The sequence below is a fragment of the Procambarus clarkii genome, chromosome 14 (genome assembly GCF_040958095.1).
Source record: "Procambarus clarkii isolate CNS0578487 chromosome 14, FALCON_Pclarkii_2.0, whole genome shotgun sequence".
Lineage (NCBI taxonomy): Eukaryota > Metazoa > Arthropoda > Malacostraca > Decapoda > Cambaridae > Procambarus > Procambarus clarkii.
This window is the reverse complement of record NC_091163.1, coordinates 11,622,042-11,634,818: the sequence shown is the minus strand read 5'-3', so window position 1 is coordinate 11,634,818 and position 12,777 is coordinate 11,622,042. Positions and strand designations below refer to the sequence as shown.

At 44.8% G+C, this 12,777-nt stretch overlaps 1 protein-coding gene across 2 annotated transcripts in view; it reads right to left on the bottom strand.

The window, feature by feature from the left end:
- Positions 1-12,579, bottom strand: part of LOC123771486 (cell surface glycoprotein 1) — a 120,988-nt gene extending 108,409 nt beyond the window's left edge. Inside the window, exon 1 of one of the 2 annotated variants that reach the window (XM_045764057.2) lies at positions 10,838-12,579. In XM_045764057.2, coding sequence (XP_045620013.2) covers positions 10,838-12,434 — 1,597 coding nt within the window. In that variant the 5' untranslated portion in view covers positions 12,435-12,579. The remainder of the gene's footprint in view (positions 1-10,837) is intronic. The other variant, XM_045764049.2, reaches the window with a different exon arrangement.
- Positions 12,580-12,777: the final 198 nt, after the last annotated feature.

The window sequence follows — 12,777 nt, the reverse complement described above, 5'->3', positions numbered from 1 at the left end:
GAAACATGTACACAGTCTAATGTAGGCGGCTGTAACCATGATATATATATATATATATATATATATATATATATATATATATATATATATATATATATATATATATATATATATATATATATATATATATATATATGTGTGTGTGTGCTTCAGCCTACAGTTTAGACCTATGGTCTTGTGTACGACCATCTGTCCAGCGTGACAGTGAATACCACCATTATCCTCACTCAAATAAGACCTAATTGAATTCCTCAAATTAGGCAAAACTGTAATTGTCAATAAAGATGTAAATAAAAATAAATAAGGTTTGATGAAGAACTGAGCCCAAACGGCACTACTCGTGTCTCTTGCCAAACCTCACCTTCGCCAGGTTGATGACCAGTGTTCCTTCACCTGGCATCATTACGGGCTATTCATGCCCGTGCCACCTCCTGGCTGGCTTAATCTTAATCACTCAACCTGGTACCAGTGGCTCCAGCTCCCCATCCTCGGCACTATAAGGCTTCCCATAGTCTCCTACATTCACCACCAGAATTTGTGTTTGCTAATCCCGTCTTGGGATCGAACAGAAGCCATAAAATGCATAGTAAAAATCCTTACTCGTAACCAGAGGAATAATTCCGCCATTTTTAAGTGTGTGAGTGTCGCCATTCACTGTTTATAGTGCAGGAAAATGGTTCTGAATGACACACAACATTTGGACCGTGTCCATTACACCGTGTACGTCCAACCTCACCATAACCCCACCGCCTGACCTGACCCCAGGTCTCCAGCGAAAATGTAACTCATATTTTCAGCGTTGAGACTGTTAGTTAACTTACTGTGCAGCCACCGTACCCACCGTGGTGCGGGTGGTGACGGACGCAGCTTACAGATCAAGTTACGGCGGCAAGTTACATCAAAAGTGTATTCATAGTATTGTTTAGTTTAGGTTAAGGAGGTGTTACGGGTGACGGTTAAGGAGGTGTTACGGGTGACGGTTAAGGAGGTGTTACGGGTGACGGTTAAGGAGGTGTTACGGGTGACGGTTAAGGAGGTGTTACGGGTGACGCAACGGGTCCAGAAGCCCTGGGGCTAGGTTCACGAAGCAGTTACGCAAGCACTTACTAACGTGTACATCTTTCCTCAATCATTGACGGCTTTGGTTACATTTATTAAACAGTTTACAAGCATGAAAACTTGTCAATCAACTGTCGTGAATCTGGCCCCCAGGTGTTGGGTGGGTGAAGACTGGGCTGGGGTCACCGTGGACACTGGGGGGTCACCGTGGACACTGGGGGGGGTCCAAGAGCTAACCCCCCCATCAATGAGGGACACTCACCATTAAAGCAACAAGAACGTGATCAACACTAAGGCTCTAAGTCAACTAACAACTGTGACTTTATATTCACAGCCCATCATGGTGTAGCCGGCGGGGCGTGTGCGCCAGAGGAATTCAGGATTGCGAGTTCCACCCCCTCAATATTCATTCAATGGGGGGGTCCTGTGACAAGCCACCGGCTTCCTGCCCCCCGTCGAGGACAATGTAGACGTGTGGGTGTGGCACACGATGACGGCTTCGTGACGGACTGCTACACCTCACTGACGCAACACCGCCGTCAGTGACGCAACACTTCCTCCCCCCCCCCCTGCAACACTTACACCCCCCCTCCTCATGGGGTGTTGCAACCCCCCCCCCCAACACCCCGAGTGTATGATATACACTATGGGGGGCTATTAGTTCTCAGGGGTCTCTCAGAACATACAATATATGCACCCAATAACTATATTATATTATTTTAGTCTTTTGTACGTTGATGTAACGTTATTGTTAGGTTGTGTGTTGAACACAACGGGTTGTCTCCCCATGCACCAACCAGTGTGTCAAAAATAATAATTACGTGAAAACTATAATGTCTTTTAGGATACCTCATTATTATAATAATAATTTTACCAATACAACTATTACGAAATAGGTCTACTCTTTAAACTGCCCTTCGTACACTACCTACCGCCAGCCTAAGGCGGACAAGTACAGTACCAGTTCTTGATATAAATATTACAAAAAACACATTTAAAATTAGCAATTACGAAAACTGTAAAGCAGTTCACGACAAAACTATCTGAATATTCTTTGGTATTAAGGCATATAGAAAGTTGGGTAGGCCTAGTTATGCTTAAGTATATTCGTTGTCTAACACTACAAAAATATAGCCATTGTTCTAGAACAAAAACATTCAAGGTGAGGAGCGAGAAGTTCCGTGACTCGCCAGGTGTGCTACAGCCCGTGCTACTTGGAACTTGGGTTCCGAGTAGCTGAATCTAAAGCAACAAGTCAGGTGTGTGGTATATACGTGACTATCATACCCCTTCACTATGTAAAAGACACATCGAACACTTTATATAGTGCAGACGTAAATCTGTGTATCTATGTATTTACGTAAGTAGGTTAGCTTAGCATTTCAAAAGCACCGAATCCTTTTCTGTGGTTAATTGTTCAATAAACCCTTGAACTATATGCTTAACACATCTCTCACCCTGTCCATGGGGGACAGAAGAAAATGTATATATGCTAGTTAGCATTGTAAATGTCTGGCCACGTCTGTGGTAGAAAATAATAATAATAATAATAATAATAATAATAATAATGGTCTCAGTCTCAGCGAGACACAGGGTCTCCCAGATGTGTGGAAAACGGCGAACGTCGTCCCAATATTCAGAAAAGAGGATGGAAAGTAGGCACTGGAGGCCAGTGTTAGTGACCACTTTATTCCTCTTAAAGTGCTGGAGAAAGTAATCAGGTGGAGAATGGTGGAGCATCTTGAGAGGATCAACTTTGTGACCAAAATCCAGCATGGATTTAAAAATAGAAAATCGTGCCCGACAAACTTATTTGAATTTTATGACAAGATTACTGAAATACGACAGGAAAAGGAATGGTGGGGTAGACTGTAATTTTTATAGACTGTCAAAAGGTTTTTGATACTCTACCCAACGAAAGATTGTTGTACAAGATGGAGAACCAGGGGCCAGATTCACGAAGCAGTTACGCAAGTACTTACGAACGTGTACATCTTTCTTCCATCTTTGACGGCTATGGTTACATTTATTTAACAGTTTACAAGCATGAAAACTTTCCAATCAACTGTTGTTGTTATAAACAGCCGCCTGGTGCTTCGGAGCTCATTAACCGTTTAATAATTGTAAACAAAGCCGCCAAAGATTGAGAAAAGATGTACAGGTTCGTAACTGCTTGCGTAACTGCTTTGTGAATCTGGTCCCAGGCTGGGATAACTGGGAAAACTCTGAACTGTGTAAGGGAGCATCTGAAGAACAAAAAAACAGTCACAGTTAGAGAGATGATGTCAAACTGGAGGAATGTAACAAGTGGGGTCCCACAAGGCTCTGTCCTGGCACCGCTGCTGTTTCTAATAGTGACGACCTTCCCGAGGGAGTGAGCTCAGACATGGCAATGTTTCCGGATGATGCAGAGTTGACGGGGAACGTGAAAACAGATGATGACTGCAGCAAGTTACAGGAGGACCTTGACAGACTGCAGTAGTAGTCAGACAGGTGGTTGCTGGAATTCAATCCCAACAAGTGAAAGGTAATGAGGATGGGAAAGGGGGAGAGGAGATCAGAAGGCAGCCACAGTGATCAGAAAGACGGCTCTGGGAGTGGATATAACTGACACACACACCTGAGGCACACACACAAACAGAGCAACACCAACAGCATATGAGACGCTGACAAATATAAGAACATAGTTTAGGAACCTGAATCATGACTCCTTCAAAGCAATCTACACAACACTTGTCCCACCAATACTGGAATACGCATCACCGGAATGGAACCCGCACCTTGAGAAACAAAGCCAAAAATGGAAAAGTACAAAGGTTTGCAACAAGACTGGTGCCAGAGCTAAGAGGTCTAAGCTACAAACATAGGCTAATGGAACTAGATCTAATAAGCCAAGAGGATAGAAGGAACAGAGGAGATATGATCACAACTTACAATATACTGCGGGGAATAGATAAGGTGGACAAGGATAGGCTCTTCAAATTGAGAGAGAGCAGGACATGAGGACACAGGTGGAAGCTGAAAGCGCAAATGAGCCGAAGGGACGTAAAAAACTGCTCGAACCCTGTACGGGCAGTTAACAAGTGGAATACTCTATAAGAGGAAGATGTGGAAGCCACCTCCATCAACAACAGGCAAGATTCGACAAAGAATTTGAAAGACGGTAGTTAAGTTGAAATGCCACAGGTACAAGCCTTGTTGGTAGGGCATGAAGAGCTAGTCCTCACTCCCCCCTGTACTCCCCCCCTTTACCGCACAGGTAAGCACGGTACAGGGCACGGGGCACTAACACTACCATCCCACCACGGTACAGGGCACTAACACTACTATCCCACCACGGTACAGGGCACTAACACTACCATCCCGCCACGGTACAGAGTGCTCACCTACCGGACTAGGCGAGTACGGAACAGAGACGGGGCAGTGACTTAAAGATCACAATAAAACAAGAAACAAATGAAGCCGAGAGTCACATTACGAGAGCGCTAAACCACCGCAAATGAACCAGTTTAAGTCATTACCCGAGTGGTTTGTACATTTCAGCAGCTTCGTTTGGACCCAACGATCTGTTGCTGTTGGACTTTAATGACATTCCTTAGCAAACAAGTGCTGATCCCTCGCGCTAGAATGAGCCACCACACTGGTCTTCCACAGTACCAATAAACACTGGACAGTCCCGTGTTGGTATTTATACAATAAAATCTTCAGGGGCCTTACGGGAAATATCTTACCATGTACACACACAAGTCACAATTGCGTGATGCATCAAATGAACAAATCCACAAGGGCCGTGACGAGGATTCGAACCTGCGTCTGAGAGCATCCCAGATGCTGCCTTAATTAATCGACTGAGCTACGACATGGTCAAAGAAGTTGAAACCAAAGTTCTACTGAACTTACTGGAAAATCAAATCGAAACCTAACGTAACCATGTCTTCATGGCTACACGGAATTCCATTTAAAGTCACCTTCGAAGACTGAAGTTTGTAAGTCATACGAGGAAGGGCGTTGGGTGCCCGGTTACATAAACACCACCACCACACTCACGCCACCAAGTACTCACCTAGTTGTGCTTGCGGGGGTTGAGCTCGGGCTCTTTGGTCCCGCCTCTCAACTGTCAATCAACTGGTGTACACATTCCTGACCCTACTGGGCTGTGTTGCAGGGAGTGTGAGGGCTGTGCTCACGTAGTGGCTGCCTTAACAATACGGTGCTTGGGTACACGACCTGCTAGTCCAAGAACCCGTACATGGATAAGAGTCTGACCAGATGTTAAGAGCATGATAAAGGTAAGTGGTAAGCTTAAAGAAAGGAACACATGGTGCATGAGTGCGGCTCTCAGTCGGCTCTCTCATGAGCGAGCACAAGAGTCAGGTAGACTGGTGTGACATTGATGACCAAGAGCACAGTTATAGGCTACAAGTTACAGCTAAACAATTTTGTAGTTGGTAGTTCCGCTACTCAGCTATATAGTAAATCAGGGCTTAGCTGGCCACCTTGCAGGTTGCTGGCTTAGTAGAGCTTGTTGTGGTCGCAGTCCACCATACACAGTTGATTGACGGTTGAGAGGAGGGACCAAAGAGCTAGAGCTCAACCCCCGCAAGCACAACTAGGTGGGTACAGTCACGCCCCGCCATTAGTTACATGTGCTTCAGTACAGATTGCAAGGCAATAATGTTAAACATTTTGCTACTTGAGGCTTTAATTTTGTGGCCACTTGCTCAGGTGTTGTCATAGATCAGTAGATCTGATACACAATTAGGTGTTAACAGCAACCACAGCCAGCCAGCACGAGGGATAGCAGAGATAGCGCACTGATAACGAGCGGGTGCTGAAGATAGCTGGGCCATTGTCTTACGATATGGGTTACACCCACCGATAACATCAATCATGATTTACGCTACTCGTTATCATTAAGCTTTAAAGCCGGGTCACTAATTACTGCCGTGTTGCATATATTATGCTTGAACTGGGAAAACGGGTGTCAGCATGCCCTGCCTACTGAGCCACCAGCCAGCATAATAGTGTCCATCCAGTTGGATACCTATCTGCTGTCCAACTGAAACTTTAGGCCTTCCCTGGGGGATGTTACTTTGGCATGAAGGTTTCGGGTGATCCTCGTCCTAGTCATATATATTGCTAACCACCATATCCAGGGTATGGTGGTTTCCTCCACCCTCTAGATGGTAGAAGGTGTTTACGTAGAATGGAAAATATCCATAAATTAACACGTCACAATGCTGTTGTACTCACCTAGTTGTGTTTGCGGGGGTTGAGCTCTGGCTCTTTGGTCCCGCCTCTCAACCGTCAATCAACAGGTGTACAGATTCCTCAGCCTATTGGGCTCTATCATATCTACACTTGAAACTGTGTATGAAGTCAGCCTCCACCACATCATCACCTAATGCATTCCATTTGTCAACAACTCTGACACTAAAAAAGTTCTTTCTAATATCTCTGTGGCTCATTTGGGCACTCAGTTTCCACCTGTGTTGTGTTTAATGGCATGTGTATTACAGAATACGTGCTCCCCTAATATGCTAACACACACACACACACACACACACACTAGGAGGGGTACTTGGGGGTACCTGGCAGTGCCCGGGATAGTTGGTCTCTCCCCCCCACCCCATATTCACCCCCTCTTCCCTCTCATCTCCCCAATTTTCCCCCTTCTTCCCACTCATCCCCCGCCTCCCCCAATCTCCCTACTCTTCCCCGTCTCCCCTCAAACAGACATTTTTATTTATTTATAGAAGGGGTACCCGGCTGGACTCGGGTGTGTCTTCTCTTGCCACCCATTCCCCCACTTTAACTCATCTCCCCCTTGACCCCCACCTCTTCACCCCTCATTTCGTCCCCCTCTAACTCTCATCTCAGAATATGTATTATTAAGAAGCACTGAAACACCTGAATGAGTCTCTCAGAAAATACATTACGATCACTAACAACTCAAAGGGAATCACATTATATATTCACGCTGTATTACATGAAAATTTCATGGGGGGTGTTTATAATGTTAGTATTTCTTAAAGTATTTAACTTAGGACTTCTCCAACGAGCCTATGTCCATCACGTACCCTAGACCATTCCCCCTGCAAAGTTGGGCGAGGCTAGTGCCAAGCGCCTGGTCTCCAACCCTGGACTAACAAACATTCCCTCTGTTTATACGTGTATGTACGGAGGAAGGGGTCGCGCACCAGTGTAGAACATCCGGCATCCTGGCGAGAGATTGTGTGGCCTGCCTTAGCCTACACACCCTATACAAAGACCTATATTGCAGGATCAATACCCCCATATTGCATGATCAAATGAAGTGGTAGTATGGAGAGAGTAGGCGTGGCCTCCGACCACCACTCTCCAGGAAGTGCGCCACTGGGAGTGTGTGTGTGTGGAGGCGGCCGGTGAGTCACCTCCAACACACTCCCCGCCTCCTAGCCTGCCTCCACTACACTCCCGCCACACCTATCCTCCCCCTCTACACAACATCTATCATACTATCATCTCTCAGAGTTACTAGCACACTACACGACTTTACCAATAATTGCCAGCCAAAAAAAGTTTAGATTTCAGTAAGGACCTATATATAGGTAACTGCAGAAGGCGTAGATCGATAATTGACCCATGTGAGGCAGCTCCTATTTATAGCTACCCAAATCCGTTTATATGCATCTTAAATGCGTGTATAAAGGGGTATATATGTACACTATAAACTTTCCTTCAATATTTCATATTAATTTCAGGAAAATAGTACATTGTTATGACATTGGTAAGGAAATAGACGTATGTCAGCATTGTTATTTAACTGCTAAGAGTGTAAAGGGTACTGAAGCCTCACTTGCTGTTCACGAGACCTTGGTTCGTCCATGGCTTTACAAGCAACAGCTGGGCACACAAGGTCTACATTCGATTTATTCGAAATTTATTACTCGTGGGGGAAATAGCATTCCAGGTTGCAATTATTTTACCATGTGATGGTACAGTGGACTAGAGCGCGTCTAGGGAACACTTAGCGCATAGGTTCGAACCCTTATCACGGCTCCTGTGGATTTGTTTACCAGGTCTAATAGAATAAGCTCGGTGATATCCATCTTATTAAACATCGAATTACACACCAAGTGTTTATGGACTATTATAATCCATCAAACACAATAACATTTACTGGGATGTGTCAAGCAGGTTGTCACGGTGGCCTAGTCATCAATATCCACGAACCATCAACACTATTTTTATTTCATTTAGTTACATATACAAGAATTCCTACATTCTTGTACAGCCACTAGCACGCGGAGCATTTTGGGCACGTCCTTAATCCTACGTTCCCCGGAATACGACCTGCCAAATTGTTTAACAACCAGTACTGTTGACGCGAGCAGTGGTGTGATATACGCTGACCAACAGTACTGTTGACGCGAGCAGTGGTGTGATATACGCTGACCAACAGTACTGTTGATGCGAGCAGTGGTGTGATATACGCTGACCAACAGTACTGTTGACGCGAGCAGTGGTGTGATATACGCTGACCAACAGTACTGTTGACGCGAGCAGTGGTGTGATATACGCTGACCAACAGTACTGTTGACGCTTGGATACTACGTATGTCATGAAGCTTTGAAATTCGATCTATTAAAGGCGAAAATATCAAGCCTGCATCATAGGGGTTAGGCCAGCTTAATTTGTTCCTACTATCTTGAGGTTATCTTGAGATGATTTCGGGGCTTTTTAGTGTCCCCGCGGCCCGGTCCTCGACCAGGCCTCCACCCCCAGGAAGCAGCCCGTGACAGCTGACTAACACCCAGGTACCTATTTACTGCTAGGTAACAGGGGCATTCAGGGTGAAAGAAACTTTGCCCATTTGTTTCTGCCTCGTGCGGGAATCGAACCCGCGCCACAGAATTACGAATCCTGCGCGCTATCCACCAGGCTACGAGGCCCCCTATACTATATTCAATACTAATTCAATACTAAACCTTAAAGAAAGGGTACAATGTACACTTGGAAACCTATGATGACCTTAGAGGATAGTTAATATTCTGCAAGAGTTCTGGTTGGCTCACACAAATGGCTCAACCCCTGCAAGATATTCGAACCCAGAAGGCACAGATGTTCGTGCACCTGTACACAACTAGTACGCTGACCACGTGACCACGCTGATCGTTAAGAGAGAGATCGAAACTCTGGCGTTTTTACCCAACATTTCGACCACAGAACATCTGTGCCTTCTGGGTTCGAGTCTCTTGCAGGGGTTGAGCCCTTTGACTTGTGGTTTAGGCAAGAGTATATTATTTATATATATATATATATATATATATATATATATATATATATATATATATATATATATATATATATATATATATATATATATATATATATATATATGTCGTACCTAGTAGCCAGAACGCACTTCTCAGCCTACTATGCAAAGCCCGATTTGCCTAATAAGCCAAGTTTTCATGAATTAATGTTTTTTCGACTACCTAACCTAACTTTTTCGGCTACCTAACCTAACCTATAGAGATAGGTTAGGTTAGGTAGGGTTGGTTAGGTTCGGTCATATATCTACGTTAATTTTAACTCCAATTAAAGAAAATTTACCTCATACATAATGAAATGGGTAGCTTTATCTTTTCATAAGAAGAAAATTAGAGAAAATATATTAATTCAGGAAAACTTGGCTTATTAGGCAAATCGGGCCTTGCATAGTAGGCTGAGAAGTGCGTTCTGGCTACTAGGTACGACATTATATATGTATATATATATATATATATATATATATATATATATATATATATATATATATATATTATATATATAAACAGTAATGGTATGAAAATAGGTCAATAGGTCGGGAGTCAGTACATTAGGCAACCAACGCTTAGAAAGGTAGCGTCCAAGAGCTAACAGCTCGATCCTGCAGACAAATAGTAAATACACACACGCAAGCTCACACACATTATAAGGGGGTACTCGGCAGTGGCCAGGATAGTCTCTCTCTCTCTCCCCACACCCACTTTTCTCTTCTCCCCCTTATCCTTCATCCCCTTGGTACTTCTCCCCTTTCCTCAGAAAATGTGTTAATGTATTAAGAAGCACTGAAACAACTGTAAGGTTTCAGAAAATATATTACATCTAAAAACTCTAGGGGAACCACACCAAATATTTCACATTTGACTATGAAAATCGTATGGGAGTTCCATAAATTCTAACATTTCTTAAAGCATTTAACTTAGGCCTACCCCGACCAGGTTAAGTCCGTCCCGCACCCTAGACCATTCCCCCCTGCGAAGTTGAGTGAGGCTAACTCCAAGTGTGGCCTCTCAAATTGCACACTCATAGTATAGATTGGGCTATAAATTTAATTTGGAGTACATCGTGCAGTTATTGTGCAGCTTTTGACCGACGCGGATTTAAACATTTTAGTTAATATTTATCTAGAATAACAAATGTTTTCTTCTTAGCAGCTGCCCTTCAGTGTTATCCATCAGCACTACGCATGTTGTAGAGCAAAACGCTTCATTTAAATAGAATAAAAGTGTATCACGGTTTGTATTCTCATAAGCAGCCTCGTGGAATGATTATCTCCAGCTGCATTATGCCCACAATTAAATCTCAGGCCACTCGAGCCTAATTTTTATAGTGGAAGGATCATCCAGAACAACCATTGTTAAAGAGAAATTTATGGACTGTAAACAAAGAGGGTTCTTGAATTTGTGTAGAAGCTAGAAATCCTAATGAGGCACAAAATCGAACGAATTAAATAGTTTTATAGACTTACGTGGGTTGAACACAGCCAGGGATTTGATGGTGGAGTCGGACACATTGTAGGCTTTTCCTTGGGTGATGTGGGCTTCCTGTACTGGTGCAGAGATAACCTTCTCCTGCATAGATGGTGGGCTAATCTTCCTAGGTGGTGTGGGTTCACGTGGAGGAGTGGGTTGACGGAGTGGTGGGCTGGGTTCACGTGGAGGAGTGGGTTGACGGGGTGGTGGGCTGGGTTCACGTGGAGGAGTAGGTTGACGGGGTGGTGGGCTGGGTTCACGTGGAGGAGTAGGTTGACGGGGTGGTGGGCTGGGTTCACGTGGAGGAGTGGGTTGACGGGGTGGTGGGCTGGGTTCACGTGGAGGAGTGGGTTGACGAGGTGGTGGGCTGGGTTCACGTGGAGGAGTGGATTGACGGGGTGGTGGGCTGGGTTCACGTAGAGGAGTGGGTTGACGGGGTGGTGGGCTAGGTTCACGTGGTGGAGTGGGTTGACGAGGTGGTGGGCTGGGTTCACGTGGAGTGGACTGATCCGATGGTGTGAAGTCTTGGTTCTTTATGGACTCCATAGCAGGTGCTTGGCTCTTCGTGATTAAGAAAGCATCGGTCTGGGGTTCTGTAGCTGGCTGCATCGTAAAGTCACCGAATGAACTACTCTGGCCCCCTGCAGTAAAGAAATCATCAGCTTGAGACAAGCCCTGCGATGGCTTGTCCTGAAGAAAGTCATCGAACTGAGACATGCCCTGTGAAGGTTTATCCACGATGAAGTCTGTCAGTGATGATGGAGCATCAGCTTGAGACTTGCCCTGTGATGGCTTGTCCTGAAGAAAGTCATCGAACTGAGACATACCCTGTGAAGGTTTGTCCACGATGAAATCTGTCAGTGATGATGGAGCATCAGCTTGAGACATGCCCTGCGATGGCTTGTCCTGAAGAAAGTCATCGAACTGAGACATACCCTGTGAAGGTTTGTCCACGATGAAGTCTGTCAGTGATGATGGAGCATCAAACTCAGACATACTTTGCACGGGCTTTTCTTTCAGGAAGTCATCAAACTGAGACATGTCCTGCGAAGGTTTGTCCACTGGTACAGTGAAATCAGCGATTGATACTGGAGTATCAGCCTGAGACATGTCCTTCAAAAGCTTGTCGTTGACACAATCAGAGAGTCGTGGTGGAACAGATGACAGAAGATCTACGGAGCCTTCATCATATGAATCAGAGGACACTGCAGCAAACAAGTTACTTGACACGGTTTCTTTGCTGAAAGGGTCACTTTGAGCTTCACGACTGAATGGATCGTTTGAGAGGGAGGATGAAGGATCGGCAGGTGACTTTGAAGAAATTTCAGACTTAGTATCCGATGCTGACATGCTTGAAAAGTTGGAGAAAGGGTCCTTCTCTGTGCTTGACACTTTGGGCACGATGTCATCCATGATATCTGAAGTTGCTCCCACACTGTGGCTAGCAGGAGGTGGCAGCTGGTCTGCTTCCACCTTCTCAAAGTCGTCTAGATTCAAGGAATCTCGATTCGATCCAGACGAAAAAGGATCTTGTTTTAGGGTGGGGTCGGTATATTCTGCCTTTGGCATAGAGAACTGGTCAAGATCTGACATTTCTATGTCTTATAAGCAAGTGAGCGTACACGATTTGCCACTAAAACTATATATACTGCTTCTCCCCAGTAAAACTGTCAGTTTACAGCCACGCACACAACACACCGCTCTGTGTAACACCTCCACACAGAGCACTGCTGTGTAGTGACTGAACCTGACGAGCCGCAGCACGCGATCTAACCCATCAAGGGCGCACCATCCACCACATGCTACCACTTACCTAATATTCCGAGCACATACGGAACATACCTCATAACCTCTTCCAAATAACTTCTCCTTATCAAAATAATCTGAGTAAATTACTTTATTTAAATCTTAGACTGAAATTGGCTATGTGGAAGGT